This window comes from Vollenhovia emeryi, unplaced genomic scaffold, assembly GCF_000949405.1.
Source record: "Vollenhovia emeryi isolate VEMERY1.0 unplaced genomic scaffold, V.emery_V1.0 DF939139.1, whole genome shotgun sequence".
NCBI classification, from domain to species: Eukaryota; Metazoa; Arthropoda; class Insecta; order Hymenoptera; family Formicidae; genus Vollenhovia; species Vollenhovia emeryi.
In genome coordinates this window covers 1,870,685-1,885,939 of record NW_011967227.1, presented here as the reverse complement: position 1 = coordinate 1,885,939, position 15,255 = coordinate 1,870,685, and the positions used below count along the sequence as shown (strand labels likewise).

The 15,255-nt window shown below is 50.2% G+C and overlaps 1 protein-coding gene across 10 annotated transcripts in view; it reads left to right on the top strand.

The window, feature by feature from the left end:
• LOC105567276 (homeotic protein female sterile) overlaps positions 1–15,255 on the top strand; it is a 394,357-nt gene that overhangs the window by 25,362 nt on the left and 353,740 nt on the right. For 8 of the 10 annotated variants that reach the window (XM_012022017.1, XM_012022011.1, XM_012022016.1 and 5 more), the window contains exon 1: positions 890–2,920. The exons of 1 other annotated variant lie outside the window; for it this stretch is intronic. In XM_012022017.1, the coding sequence (XP_011877407.1) occupies positions 2,735–2,920 (186 nt within the window). In that variant the 5' untranslated portion in view covers positions 890–2,734. Of the gene's footprint in view, positions 1–889; positions 2,921–15,255 lie in introns of those variants that run through there. One more of the 10 variants, XM_012022009.1, reaches the window with a different exon arrangement.

Below are 15,255 nucleotides of genomic sequence, written 5' to 3'. Positions count from 1 at the left end.
TGAATTGGTCGGTAGGCCGAGCTAAGACAGAGGGTTTTAATAATTAATAACTCGATAACTATTGCGAAAATTGTGCAATGGTAAAGGACTTTTCGACTCAGTCTAGTCCGCTCTATTCATAAATAAGGGGTGAGGCGGGTATTGCATAACACCCCCTGTATATACGATTATTTTCACCTCTGTAATTCAGCCTTAAACTTTTGCTGGGGTCAAAGTGACCTCAGTGTGACCACGAAGGATCGAACACTCTCGCTATACCCTCGACGAGCGTCGACGTCGCGGAGCTAACGTCTCGTTTATAAGGAATTCTCGCAAATCGCGGGCCGCAGGGAGTTGCACCGTTCAGATTTGGCGAATCGTCGGGCGTGCGAGTACGCGCTTCATCTGCGCGTTACCGACGGACGTCGATTTTTCTAGCGGATTCGCGGAAGTCGCGACCCGTCCGCAATCCCGACATTGATAACGTCTGTCGTTTGTGCTCGAGCGTGCTTGTGCATTGCGTAGCCCTGCGCTTTTCCGACTCCATCTGTCTGTCTGTTCGCGGCTTGCGCTTAACCCTCTGCGCCCCCCCCCCCCTCCCGATTGCCGCTCATCCCCTCATCCCCGACCGCCTAGGAAGCCCGAAACAGAAAGCATTTTAAGCCTTTGCATCCGCAGTAACGCGAGTTTTCGCTTTTGGTATGTTTCCAGAACAGCAGGAACCGGAGGAGTTGGACCGCGCGGGAGGAGCCAGCAGCGCGCCGAATAAATGACGTAAATCCGAGGAACGGAAGCGCAACGTCACTCGCTAACTCGCAATCCTCTCCTTCCCCTCCCCCCCGGCCCCCCCCGTCCCGCCCTGCTCCCCGGGAACCCCCTTCCCCCTCTTGTTCTGTCTCGCCGTTTCCGCGCCTCTCCCCCCTCCCTCTTCTGTTCGGGTCCGACCCCGACACGACCCGGAGAACCTCAGGCGCGACCCGGCTGCCGGACCTTTGCCCTCTCTTGTCGTCCGTACGCCCGCTTTGTCGTTGGCCGTTTTCACGTGCTTACAACACCACCCCCTTACTCCGCCGCCTCGATCCGTCGTCCCCGTCACCACTCTCCTCGCACAGCTTCTTCCTCCCCCGTCATCGCATCCTGCCCGCGGAATTTCGAAATAACCGACTCGCGCGTCGCCGTTCCTCCCGATCCCGGCAGAACGGCGCGTAAGGGTTTCCTCCACCTTTCCACGCACGGAGCGGCCCTTCTTTCTCCCCCCACCATCTCCCGCGGCTTGATCGGCAGCACCGGCGGACCGCCGTGGTGAACGAACACCAGTCCTGCACCAGCTCCTCCGCTCTACGACTACCACAGTCGCCCTACTCCTTCCCGACGTAGACTCGCCGCCGCGAGACACACGCGCGTTGGTTTGAAACCGGCTTGAAGGACGGCCACGACCGGCTTTTCGAGACACGCAGACGCGCATACACGTACACGCGCAACACACGTGCGCTCCCGGTACACCCTCAGCGCCGGCCAACTGCCTGTGTGTGCATAAAGGAAGGGAGATCCTCGTGCAAAAGCGCGCGCGTCCAGAGAGCACGCTCTTCTTGGTCGACGTTTAGCTTCGAAGGCTTTCAAGCTTTGCCCGGCTACTACTATTACTACCACTACCATCGCTACTACTACTACTCCACTACTACTACTACTACGCCCAGGCTGCAGCTTCTCGAGTGCGGCGCGCTGCAAGATCAAGAGAGGACAGAGGAAACAGAGTGAATGAGGAGTCGATAGACGAGATCGACGAGCCACGTCGCGCCGCCTTACCGTACCAAGCCAAGAGTAGCGGCCGCCTAATCGGTGTCGATATACAGCTTCACCTTTTTCGCTTCTCCACCCTTTTCCGGCGAGATACCTCTCTAGCCTGTCCTCCCTCGCCTGTACACACTCGGCTTTCACGCTCTCCCGGAGATTATCGAGCGGGAAACGCGTGCGTCACCGTCACCGTCGCAACGGCCTACGTGAGCGTGGAATTTCGCCAAATCGATTGATCCCCGACACCGGATCCGATATCAGGCGGGAGAGAAGTAACGCCGCCACAATAAGCCGACGTTGCTGATAAACGCGAGTCTCTCCGACGCGACTCCGAGGTGAGGAAGAACGAAGTCGCGAGACGCGTTGTGATTATCCACGCGGAAGATCTACGCGCAGGAAGACAGCCGCGGGTCATCGCGTACATGGGACACTAAGATCATCGCATCGCGCTTAAACGAGAGATCTTCTGCCGTAAGGTATACAATCTCAAGTAGTTGCATGACTCCGAGGCACTCGCGGGATTTCGCGTACAGTGTGTGCGTGCGTGTGCCTGAGTGAGTGAGTGGTAGGAGAAGGTGCGTGTCTGTGTGTGTGAGAGAGAGAGGGGGGAGAGAAAGAGAGAGAGGAAGGGGTGAGCGAGTGGTGAGAGAGGCTGACGAGACGCGAAAGTGGTGGAACGAAAGGGTTCAGTACCGAACGTCGCGAAATCCCGTGAACAAGTGCCGACGAGTTCGTGTCGCGAGGTGGTCGTACTCCATAAAACCGAAACGTCTATATCCTTGGCAAGATCGACGCGAGTGCACGCGACCGGGGAACGGCAGCCGATCATCACGAGGAAGAGTTTAGAACGGCAGACCGGGAGAGAAAAGAGGAAGAGAGAGAGAGAGAAAAGGGAGAGATTACTACTCCCTTACGGTAGAGGCCTACGGACGGGGACTCTCGATCTTCCAGGAGTGGAAGAATGGCAATGGTCAGCATGAATAACCTACTGAACGGCAAGGACTCGCGGTGGCTGCAACTGGAGGTTTGCAGGGAGTTCCAGCGCAACAAGTGCACCAGGCCCGACACGGAGTGCAAGTTCGCCCATCCGCCGGCTAACGTCGAGGTGCAGAACGGACGGGTGACCGCCTGCTACGACAGTATCAAGGTAACGAACCGTTGCATAATCGAGTTTTCGTACTCGCGCGTAACGAGCGCGTTCGCGCGGAGCGGAATCGTCGTCGGTCCCTCCCGCTCTCTCGTCGCGCCGATAAACTCCGCCTTCACTTATCTGACACCTTCGGGTAAACCCGGCCGGAGAATTATCTCTGCCATCCCGATCGGGTGTGAAACTCTATCGCTATCGCATACGTATTCGCATCGATGCGCGTAGAATGGGGCTTTATTTGCCGGTTCGAGCTCCGCTTAGTTGGTCGCTCCCGATCCCGTGCGAGATAAGTCAGGTTGTATCGCAGTGCGGAATATTATTTGACGCGTCTTTATTTATGGGCCATTAAGAGCCAAGTAAGAAATATTGGCAATTGCATCGCGATGAGTTCAATTAATGCGGGATTATCCGTATCGTAATTACAAATCTCGGGGGAAAGCGCTTACCGATTCCGCTCGATAACGTGTCGCGCACTTTGATCTCTGCGCGCTATTGAAATAATATTGCAAGGTGGAAGGGGCGAGTTTTAGAAATTGATATTTAAAAGGATTATCGATAAGCGATTGTGCGAGTATCTACGGGCATCGAGGCTCGCGCTCGACGTCGAGTGCGCTCCTCTTTTCGTCCCGCGACAATCGACCCAAATGAATACATGTGCACGTCCCGGGATCGCCGATCGATCTCTCTCGCCTGCGCTTTCCGACTGCTGATCTCCCGATACAAAGCCGATAATTTGCAACGCCACGCGGCCGAGATAAGGAACCGGTTGTAATTTACGACGGGTAATAAGTCTCTTATCGCCGATCGGGCGCGCTATCGGCCCTCGAGGGGAGACGCCGGTTTATGGATTTTAGAGTGTACCGTCTCTCGCGTATACGCGTTTATTCCCGAGGCAAGGCGCGCGATTAAATGAGCGCGCGAGAAAGAGGGAGGGAGGCGCGGCCCCCGGCCGTCTTCCGAACGCCGTCTCGGCAGATATTGAACCGGAGAATTGAATTCGCAGTTATTAATAGCGACAATTATTCAATGCGCGGGGAGCGGGAGTACCGGTCGACATCGTCGATAAATCAGGCAGGCTCGGGGAGGCATTATGTAAAAATTGAAGGAGACTCTCTCGAGCCCCGTCCGTCCGTCCGTCCGCGCCGCTGCCGCCGCCGTCGACGGTGCCGCATTGTCTGATGGCACCTATACACGCACGCCCGCGATTAGATAAAGCGAGGTGGCATGCGCGTGTGTGCATATACGTATCTATAATACATACATGCGGTACGCGTAGGGTGCGGCAGTCGCGTAATTACGAATACATACACCGGTAACGCTGATATAGTCTTCCGCAATAAACTTCATCGTTATCTTCTTTTACGGTAATCTTGGATTATACACGAAGGCGAAGATTATCGGAATAAAGCACAGACGCTTTTTGCGACGTTACGGTCACCCCATTGTGTATTTTCAAACGGAATTGCAGATTTCATGACTGATGAATGACCCGTTCGCCGGGGCTAATATTATCGTCGCGCGGCGTTAAAATTTTAGCCCCAATGAAAAGTTTAATGCGAAAATTTGCATTAAACATTTTACGCTGCCAGAAAAATCGCGCGTTAAATGAACCTGCGTACATTTTATGATGGTCCCAAAAACCCTCTTTAGAATGGTGAAAAAAAAAAACACTCGTAATTGCTCATTTAAATATGGCATTAGCGTTCCAGTATGCATAAAAATTTGCGCACGCAAATTGACATCGGTCGTCGTCATCGCCTGAGAAATAATAACCAAACGATAATTTTAAATTATCACAACGGTATTTCGGTCTTTCTTGGCCGGCGTTACGAGATCGCCCGAATTATTTTTATTATTTCTACTCTATTAATTATTTAGAGCACTACCTCGTCTCTGCTGATTGCGAAAATTCTGCTAAATTATTTTAAAAAGGAAAAGTCCAGTTTTAGGTTTAGAATTGGGTTTACCGCCAGGTGAGATCTGCCCCAAATCTGTCGGATAATCCAATTATCATTACGCGTATTAATAGCACGTGGCCGACTCGGTTTCGCGGGTATACTTGTTAATTTTCGCGCTTTACGCGCGGTATCGCTCGTTTTCAGCGACTCGGTCACGAATACACGCACGCGCATACGTCGGACGCGCGATTAGATAACGAGTGGCAGAAAGATAACGTCCACACGAGGGAGCGGCTTATGCCATCCGAATATTTTCGTGGCGCGTTCACGGTCGATTCGTTTTCGGATAGAGAAGCACACAGCACGCGCGTACGCGCGTTAACTCCGCGCGCAATTGGTGCGCGCGAGTCGCGACAAGCGGGTCCGAGCTACATTTAATTCTGGAGGCTATTAATGTCGCGGGTAGTGGCCTGAAAGGCCGCGTTGTCCGTCGAACTTTGGTCGTTTCTTTGCCTTCTCTGTTCCTCGCACGTTCTTCCTCAATAATGGCGCTCGTTACGTTTAATCGCTCCGAATGAATGGAGCGACGGGCGCGCGAGTATGCGCCATAGCGTTTGCACAAAGGTGCTCCCAGAAGAGGTGCCAGCAGTCAGCCGATACGTACGCGGTCCCTCTCGCGCGGATTCGAAGCCATTCTGCTTCGGCAAGAATTCGAGTCGTCAATTTGATTCGGCACCGCAGGTCCGAGAAACCGAGCTGAATCCCTATCGGAGCAACCGACTTCCGCGTATTTAAATCTTCGTTACAGACTGGTACGCGTGACGTCTCTCTTGACACACTCGCTTAAATTAATCCGTTAAGAAATGAGACCCCGCCGCGTGCGAATGTAATCGTCAAGCGTGTCTGTTTAATCTCGACGGTTTTTACCGCGGAAGAGATCTCATGGCATTTTCGAGCAGAGATACCGTTCGCGCGATTCTCCGCGCGCGGAAAGATTAGGATTCGAATCGGAGACGTTGGTAAGTTTCCGCGGTATATAAGAGAAAGCCAGGCAGTCTCTGGAGCGCCGATATTACCCCGAAGAAATATTAGCAATAAACCATTGCATTACGTACACCGGACCTCGACTGCCTCGCCGCGGTTGCCCAAGTCTCTTTCTCTCTCTTCTACGAGCCGGAGTCCGTCTCGTTTCTCGCGCCGTTTAGGTGCCAGAAACGCTGCTCCCTTCGCATTTCGCCGATGAAATAAAGGCTCATTTTTCGACTGGGAAATAAAGGAGAGTGGCTATCGCCGTTTCCAGCGTCTTATCGCTCCTCCCTCGGCGCGGATGGGTATCTCCCGGCAAAAGCTAGATTAATTTCCGCGGGTTGGACGGAGAGAACGCGGGCGCAAGTTCGGTCTGGCCGTGCCAGCCAAGCGAGTCGTCCGCGCGTTTGCATCGATTTCGCCGCACGCTCGGCTTTTCTCCCCGCGGCAGGCCCTGTTCCCGTTCCACCGGTATGCGCCCGATAAGAGAGGATCTATTGTCATGTTAACTGCAAGAATTACGGGCTGCGAAATGAAGGAAGATTGTACCAGCGGCCCCCACTCTCCCTCTTCCTGCCGCCCGTGACTCTGCATCGCACAAGAAGCCACTAATGACTATAAATGTGATCCGTAAGCGTTTCCATGCTTCAACGTCACGACGAGACGACTGTTGCTCGGTGATTATCGTTTCGAATGCCACATGTTTTAAAACCTGATCGCATTCTCCGATCTCAAGTTATATTCGCGGATATTACTTGACTTTATCTTATCTCGTTTCTTGGGGTCAAGAGAGTCGGCGGTATATCGCAGGCATTTTAGGAAACTTTTGCAGAGAGTGTGAAAACGTTAGGATTTATTCCGCGGATGAATAATAAATATCTAGGATGTGGGTTGCGGATTTGAAAATAAATCACACGTCTAGGGGTATATTCGAGGGTGAAACCGCTGAGGGCATTGTGGCGTACAGATCTGCGGCATTTTTTGGGCATTGGTTTGGGCATTGCAAAGATAAAATAAAATAAGCTAATAAGATAAAGCAATGCCCACTGGGCATTAGTGGGCATTGGTGTGCAAGATTTTGGTCAGCGGTTTCCCCCTCGGGTATATTAAATTGCTCACATGTATTAACAAAGACCGAGAACAGGTTCACAATCGTCCCCGAGGTATATTTCCCCGATCGCACAATTGCACGTCTTTATCGCTCGGAGTCTCGACTACGTCTCTCGCGATCTTTTGACCGTCAGAAATCGCTCGTCGTCCGTCTTCCCTATCTCTAAGGGCCAGTTTCACAAACATCGGTTAACTGATAACTAGGGTTCAGTCGGCTCCCTATCCTTTTCCATCTTATTATTTAACAAGAGACAGAGAATCAATTGACCCTCGGTTAGCAATTAACCGATGTTTGTGAAACTAGCCCTGAATGTTTTCGTAACTAACTTAAGCCAGGACAAGCAGGTAGGACCAACGACCGCTTGTCTATCTAATCTAAGCACCTATATGTTGTAAATCAGGTCATGAGCTAGCGTTACATATTCTAGATTTCCTACAAATATGTATTATTAGATAATGATATCTCGAAGAGATAATAGATAGACGCACACGTCTCAAAATCACGTTGCTCTCTCTCGTTCATCTCGCAAAAAAATAATCGCGTAGACGAAGATGCACGGTCAAATGCTATCGAAAAAGAGACAGAACACAGATTGGATTTAACAGCGCCATACAATACGTTATTACAGGCATTCAATTTTTCGGAGTAACATGACGTAATTTTTGTTTCGCTCTAAAACTAAATAGTTACGAAATACGATTTCATCTTCGCGCGGGATTACTCGATATAACGCGTCCGTGTCGGCCCTTTTTCCCCCCCTCCCGTTGCAAACAACGGGGCTCAAATGTATTTATTTCCAACAATGCGCTACCTCGAACTGCCGTAGCGTAATGTTTCGTTCTCGTTCGTTAAAAACGTAGTTGGCGTAGTGGGGAGCGATAAAAAAGCGCGACGAGCATTTTTTTTATCGATTTGTAATTGATACCGTGTCTAATTTCGCGCAGCAGTGAATATAGATTCTTTTATTTCGCTCACTTCCATTTATCTGACTTCGGCAAACTGATGGAAATTACTTGCGCTGTTTTGAGAGAAACGGTGGTTCTTTTCTTTTCATAACTAATAGCTAATGATCAGAGTTCCTTCACACCCGTACATTTACATAGGACGACCGAGGTTGGTTTTAATATCAGATTTTACAATATGAAATGAATGAGAAATTAACAGAGGGGCTTCATCGCTCGCGATTTCTTAATGTTTAACGATACCGGTAGTCAAACTCGGAGGCCTTTGCAGAAATAAAATTTGCCGGATTTACGTTAATAATAGTCTTTAATTGCGAGGCACGAAACACACGTTGATTGAAAAGCTCTTTGCTTTGACACGTAAATCCGTAACCATTCGTGCGATATTTTAGTTGAGAGAAATTCGATTTTCGGTAAACGGATCCAGTTGGATTAACGTTATTAAAGTTTGAAACATCGGAGGCTCTGCAGCGACTCGAGCGGCACCAGCACGCGCGTTGCATCGGGAAGCGAGACCGCGGCGCGATTACGACACGCGCGGAAAAGATTCGAGGCGATCGTTAAAATCGTTTGCCCTCCGCGAAATTCGCACGTTCGATTCCAATTAGGCCGATCAGTGCGGCGCGGCGCGGCATTAAAGTAGACCTCCGGTTTAATCGCCACCTCGTCCCCGCGCCCTTCGCGCGACGCGGCCCGTGCATCTCGCGGCTCCGGCGTCGGAGCCTATATTTAAAGGGGAATATGACCGGGTTAGATGCAGCCAAGTTCTCGCCACTTCGGGGAGCAAAGCCGCGCTCGCGCGCTTTTGTCTCTCATCCCTTCCCGCGGCTCCTCCTCTCTCGGCTTCGATTCCCGAATAGCTGGCCGCGCGCGCTTCCCTCTTCGCACACACGCTCGTGAACTCTTGTTCGACCCTCGGCGCGTTATCGATTCCAATTACCTTAAAACTTTCAATTAATTCGGCTGTCGAGCGTTTTACGCGCGCGGCGGGAACGGGGCCTGTCGGCCATTTCTCGGGCGCAGATGTCGGCGGCGAGCGCGCGCGCGCGCGCGCGGACCGGCGAGGCTGAAATTTAATATCGATGTCGAATACTTTTACGCAGGACGTTGAACACCGCGGGGGAGATATCCGGTGCTTCGCTAACTCCTCGAGAATGATCGCGACGGGAGCGTCGCGTCGTTTAAATAAATGGTGCTCGGATTTCGCCGGCGATACCGAACGAACGGAAGAATCGCGGCGCTCCATTAAATCTGGACATCTTGACCTGAGCGCGTCTCACGCCCCTGGAAATCGCGGACGCATGTTTTATCGGCTCGTCACGGCCCGCCGCCGATGGTATTTCTTTCTTCCTGCTGCCGCGCTTTTTGAACCGTGCACGCGCTCGCGGCGGGCACGATAACAACCCGTTCTCACGCTGATAAATGACGGTCGAGCGCGGGCGATAATAGCCGGGGACGGTACGCGGAGGCGAGCGAGCGAGGCGCATCGGCGCGCCGCTCACGACCGGCTAGGAAAATCCGATGAGAATAAAATGGGCGGCGCAGTTCGAGAGCGCGATAAACAGGTGGCGGCGCGATAAAATTTCTTTGTTGCGCCGCTTAATAACGCCGACCGAAATGTTAATATCGTTGCGGCGAAGCGACGTTTGCCGTGTGCAAGTTTAATGTTTGAACTACCAATATTTGCGCGGCGGAATATTATATCAACATTATGCGAGACTCTAATTTCGAAAGTGATATAAGTTCCGCTGTATTCCAAAAGCGCGGCCAGGGTCGGCGCGGGATAAATCAAACAGCCAATGTTGTTTCATTTTCGGAATTAAATTGACTCGCCGGAATCGTCGAAATCGCGGCCTAGCGCGATATCGCTCTCGTCCGTCCTCGGTATTTAAATACGGAAATTAGAACACCCGGTATTCGAAACGGATCGAACCACCTCTATGATTTGCATTGAAAATTCAGTTACGATTTATCCGATTGTGGCAGAGTTGACTCCCAATTACCGCTGGTTATCGCCCCATTATAATTTCAATAAATAAAAATATTTTTCTCTCTGTGATTTCGTTACATCCGAGGGGTAAATCGTTGACCAAAATCATGTACACCAATGCCCACTAATGTCCAGTGGGCATTACTTTTTTGTCTTTTTTATCTCTATAATGTCCCAGCAAGGCGTAATGCCCAAAAAATGCCTAGCAATGCCCAACAATGTCCAGTAATACTGCAAACCACAATTGCCCTCGGCGGTTTACCCCTCGGTCACATCTCACCATTTAATGACGACAATGCAGCACGATATGTTTGCGCGATATCGAAACTATCGCGAAAAAGAAAAGAAAATGGTGGGAAGAGGAAATCGCTATAATATCCACAAAATTTGTAAATCGACTCGAGAGACGTTCAATAATTTCCCGCTTTGCCGCAATGACGATCGCGCGAGTTCCGTTCGAGTTCCACGCGAGCTCGGAGCGAGAAAGCGGCTGCAGTTTCCTGGGTCGGTGAACGTGCAGTAACATCGGATTCTTGCGGGATTCATCGGGCAACGACAGTAGCGTCGTATTTCCGCGACTGGCAAGGGGAGATTGGTAAATCGCGCGAAGGGGCCGGTTGGTCCGCCGCGTTTCATGCTGGTAGACACGAAAAACATAGTTAGCAGCTGCTGCTGCCGCCGCCACTAACCGCTGCTAACCGCTGCCGCCGGCGTCGGCGGCGTCGTTGTCGTCGTCGGCGTCGTCGTCGCGTCGGCTACGGCTGCACCTGTCGCGTCCGTTAACGCGCGACTAAAATACGGAACGCGCGACGACGAGAGCGAGCGGCGTGATGCGCTCGTGAGCGGAATCGTCCCGCCAGCGATTACGAGACCTCTTTCTCTCTCCTTTTCTTCCCCCCCGCCCGAACCCTGTCTCGACGCTCCTTCCTCGTTTCTCCTTCCTGACGGAACACTCGACGGGATGTACCTGTCTGATAGGATGAGGTGTGCGGCGTACGCTTTCCGCAGAATTTTTCAATATTCTCGCCTAGGAAGATTAAAATGCGGAAAGACGGGCTTCTTGTTCGGAGGCTCGTTTTTTTTTCTTCCCTCCTTTCTCTCTCTCCTCCATCCGAACCAGCTTATGCACGGGCGCTACCGCCGATGTACGAGATAATTTGAAAAACTCAACATGACCAGGTTCCTCTTACGGGCAAATTGATTGCGCGTCTGTCAATTTTATTTTCTCTTGGACTAAAATTAATACGCGCGTTACAATAGATTGTAAACCATGTTTCTAATAAGTAAAGCCAAAACTTGGTATTTATTGTTAGTTAGGTGTGTTTGCAATTAAATTGTAACGCTAACTCTTTTCAAACAACTGCAAGCGTTTGAAGATACTATTTATGCAATATATTTAAATGCAATGTAATATAATTATACATTTGTGACATACAATATACAGTTCGAAAAGTTCCCCTTGTCTCGTCATCTTATATATATAGAGAGAGATTTAATACACAGGCACTTTGATCTGCTTGCAAGCCGTTCGATAGTGTGTCATTTTGGCACAGGTGCCCGCCACTTGTCTTTCGATAGAGAACGTACAAAGCATGCTGCCTGGTTGACTTTTTACATGGCATGTGACCGCTGGCATACCGTGAATTCGTCGCATACGCGCGTCGGTCCGAAAGACGACGATTGCAAAAAGGCAATCACGAACGTTAGCCGCTAGCAGACGTACTTATAAATAGCGGGCATACTTATCAATCTGCTTTCGAGTGCGCCGGCGAAGTGGAGGACCGATTTTTTTTATAAACATCTCGAAAGAGTATATCAATTTAAACACATCATGCGAGACATTTTTTAGACACATTTATACAGGGTGTCGGATTCGATTTGGACCACTCCAAAGATTATAGTAGATTGGGTCAAACTGAGAAAAAAAGTTATATACCATTTTACAAAATCCGTAATTATTATCGCGTAATTAAGAAAAACGTCTGAGCCAATAAGTGCACGGAGGAGCTGAAGGCCGGACTCGGCAGACATGCAAAATGGTGTATTATTCTCCTACCACCAGAAAAACTTTTTCGGCGCGGTGTCATATGTCGCGCGTTCGCTCGCTGCGCGCCGTTCGCCCGCTCATCGCTCCCCGCTCGCCGCCGTCTTTCATCAATCGATGCATGACTCCACCTCTCGTTATCGGATCTTGAGAGATGTCAACAAATACACCATTTTGCATGTCTGCCGAGTCCGGCCTTCCGCTCCTCCGTGCACTTATTGGCTCAGACGTTTTTCTTAATTACGCGATAATAATTACGGATTTCGTAAAATGGTATATAACTTTTCTTCTCAGTTTGACCCAATCTACTATAATCTTTGGAGTGGTCCAAATCGAATCCGACACCCTGTATAATAAATTTATTGAACAGAAGAACGGATTGTGCATAGATTGTACTATACGGAGAATTATTCGGGGTGGCAGAGTTAAATGGACCTGTATATCGCGTCTGCCAGGATAGAGTTGTTTAATGAATTTCTGTGGATGAAGTTGTTCTTAATGAAGACCGCGCTTATAGATTCAGATAGCGGGATAACGTCCGCTCTGCCCCGTTTTGTATGTTTGCGAATGATATAATGAAAGAAAATGGGACGCGAAGACGCGCGGTGGCGTAGGATATTATGAAAGGGTGACGTGAAGGGGTATAGGAGAGACACGGGGCCCATGTCGTTAGTTATATAATCGATCCCGATCGGCGACAAGCGGTAGACAGACTGGCGGGTTTACACGCCGACACGGATAGACAGACAGGCGCAGGTCACGACAAGTGAGCGGCCGGTGCAGGCAGACGGCCTGGCAGGTTCTCGCGTATTACTTCTAAACTGTCGAGTGTACTATTTCTGCACCCTCTTCCAAGTATCGGCGATGCGATATAACGTCGCGTCATTATTAATACGTCGCTTAGGTAAATATCACGGTATGTCGCACCACGTACGCTCGGTTCTATATTAAATGAGACCATTACCGTACGATTATTCCAGTCGTATCGTAAACTTGGCTGCACCCGGTCCACCTATTCCCGCCAGAATTCTACTTACAATTCTGTGTTCCTGTGTTCGGTGTATTCCAAATAGAAACGCAATATTAAGTGCGAATGTGCATCACTTGTAAACTGCGCGACATGTTATTTCTGCAGCTGTTTCGGCGAAGATATAACTCGCGTTATCATGTAAAGCTTGGGTAAATATCACGGCGCGGTTGATGGAATTAGGCGGATTAATAGTGTCAGTTTGCTTTCGGATATACCTATAATACCGTGAGCGCAAACTATTATTATTTCTTCGGACAAAAGTGCTCTTTGTTCATACCACTGTCACTTCTGGTTTAGCGAGTAAGGGCCAGTTTCACGAACATTGTGTTAATTGTTAACCAGGGTTCAGTCGACTCCCTATCTTTTTCCATCTTATTATTTAAGAAGAGACAGAGAATCAATTAACCTTCGGCTAGCAGTTGACCGATGTCTGCGAAACTGGCCCTAAGTGAAGAGATCTTGATCAGATTTAAAAGTTTTTTAAACTCGTCTGAACGCGGGATTCCGTAGTGTGCATTACCCTATATTATATTGTGTATTGTGTTATAAATGGTGAGGTAACAGGGAGGAATCGTGCTGGGCGGAGTCAAATCTGCACGACCGTGCATTGTTCGCTCGAAAATCGATTCGCGACACACGGCAAGCAGACGGACGGACAGGTTTACATGCCGACAGACAGATGGGGAAGACAGACAGACGGACAGACAGACAGACAGGCAGGCAAGCAAGCAGGCGAGCAGGCAGGCAGGCAGGCAGGCAGGCAAGGCAAGACGAGCAGGCAGACTGCGACAGACGGAGCAGGGCGAGCCAGGTTCCCCGTGTATTACTTCTAGCCCACAAACTACGCCTCCGCTTCTCCTTCTCGATATTACGTCTCTGATATTCCCGAGAGCTTCCAGGAATATCTTACGCGGAGCCGTCTAAACGTTTGCTATTCCAACCGAGTGGAAATTCATTTAATTGCCCCGGAAGATCAAGAGCTCTCTAGACCATCTCCTACCTGCTCAACCTTTGCCGTCTCTCTTTTTTTCCCCCCACCGAACTCGTTCCTGAGAGTCGGCATTATTTTCGCGTGCGCAATCAAACGGGCACCACTGCCGATCGTCATCTAGTCTCGCCTTCCCAAGAACACTCAGCTTCCGATTATCCGTCAGACTACTTCGTGACGTATATGCTGTTGTAACTGGTTAATAACTTTTTAAAAACTTTACTTTTTTTAAATGTATAACAATGTTTATTTTCCCTCGCGTATACGGCTTTGAGACAGGCCGGCTTGAACAATGCTAGAAGCAATCGATTCCTTTATACATTTGATTAGACCTTTTTTCTTATTTGATTATTTTTATCGAAGAATTTCCAGAGCGTAGTAAAGTCACGTTGGGAGCAAGAGTGCCGTGTGTTACGTTACTTAAATTTTAATTTTGTTGATTGAGAAATTCAAGGGCTTTGTCGAGGTCGAGCGCAATCGAAAACGCGGACAAACGGATAGCCGCTGACAAACGTACGATCGTTCGTTATCGGTCCGTTCTCGTAACCAGATGACTCGATCCGGCCGGGTGGATCCAGCAGGTATCGCAGGCGGGGCCTTTCGAGATCCCTCGCAGGTCGGGTTTGCGGTCGAAACGCCGGGAGAGCTGCGATGTGTGTTTGCTCGCGCGTCTACGTGTGTATGCACCCGAAAAACCATACAGGTGCAGCTCTACCTAGGCCGCCGTCTATCGCTTTCACATAATTTACGGCCGGACGGCATTAGCCGCAATGCTTGTCCCTATAATAGAACGGTCGGAACGGGGCGGTCGAAATCGGGCGGGGAGGAGGACACGCGGAGACTAGAAGGGTCGCGGGTGTGCGGGGACGTGCAGGGCCACGTGCAGTTTCATGCGTGTCGCGGGGGATGCAATCGGGCGGAGGAAAGGGGACTAGGGTTCAAGAGACGAATGAGGGCGGAGGGGAAGCGCGGTGGATACGGTAGGCGCGCGAGAGAGAGAGAGAGAGAGAGAGAGAGAGAGAGAGAGAGAAGTGGGGAGGGGGAATGTGAAAGAGCGAGAAGTGAAGAAGAGAAGAGGGGGAGGAGCGTGAGGGTGAACGAGAAAAGGAGAGGGAGCGTGAAAACATGAGAATAAAAGAGAGTGAGAGTGAATAGGAAAGTATTTTAAGCTTAAAATAGTTGGTCAGATAGAGAAGGGAGGAGAGGGGAGGATAGGGGAGGAGAGAGAGAGAGAGAGAGAGAGGAGGGGGAAAGAAGATTCAAGAAAGGAAAAAGACGTAGACAAG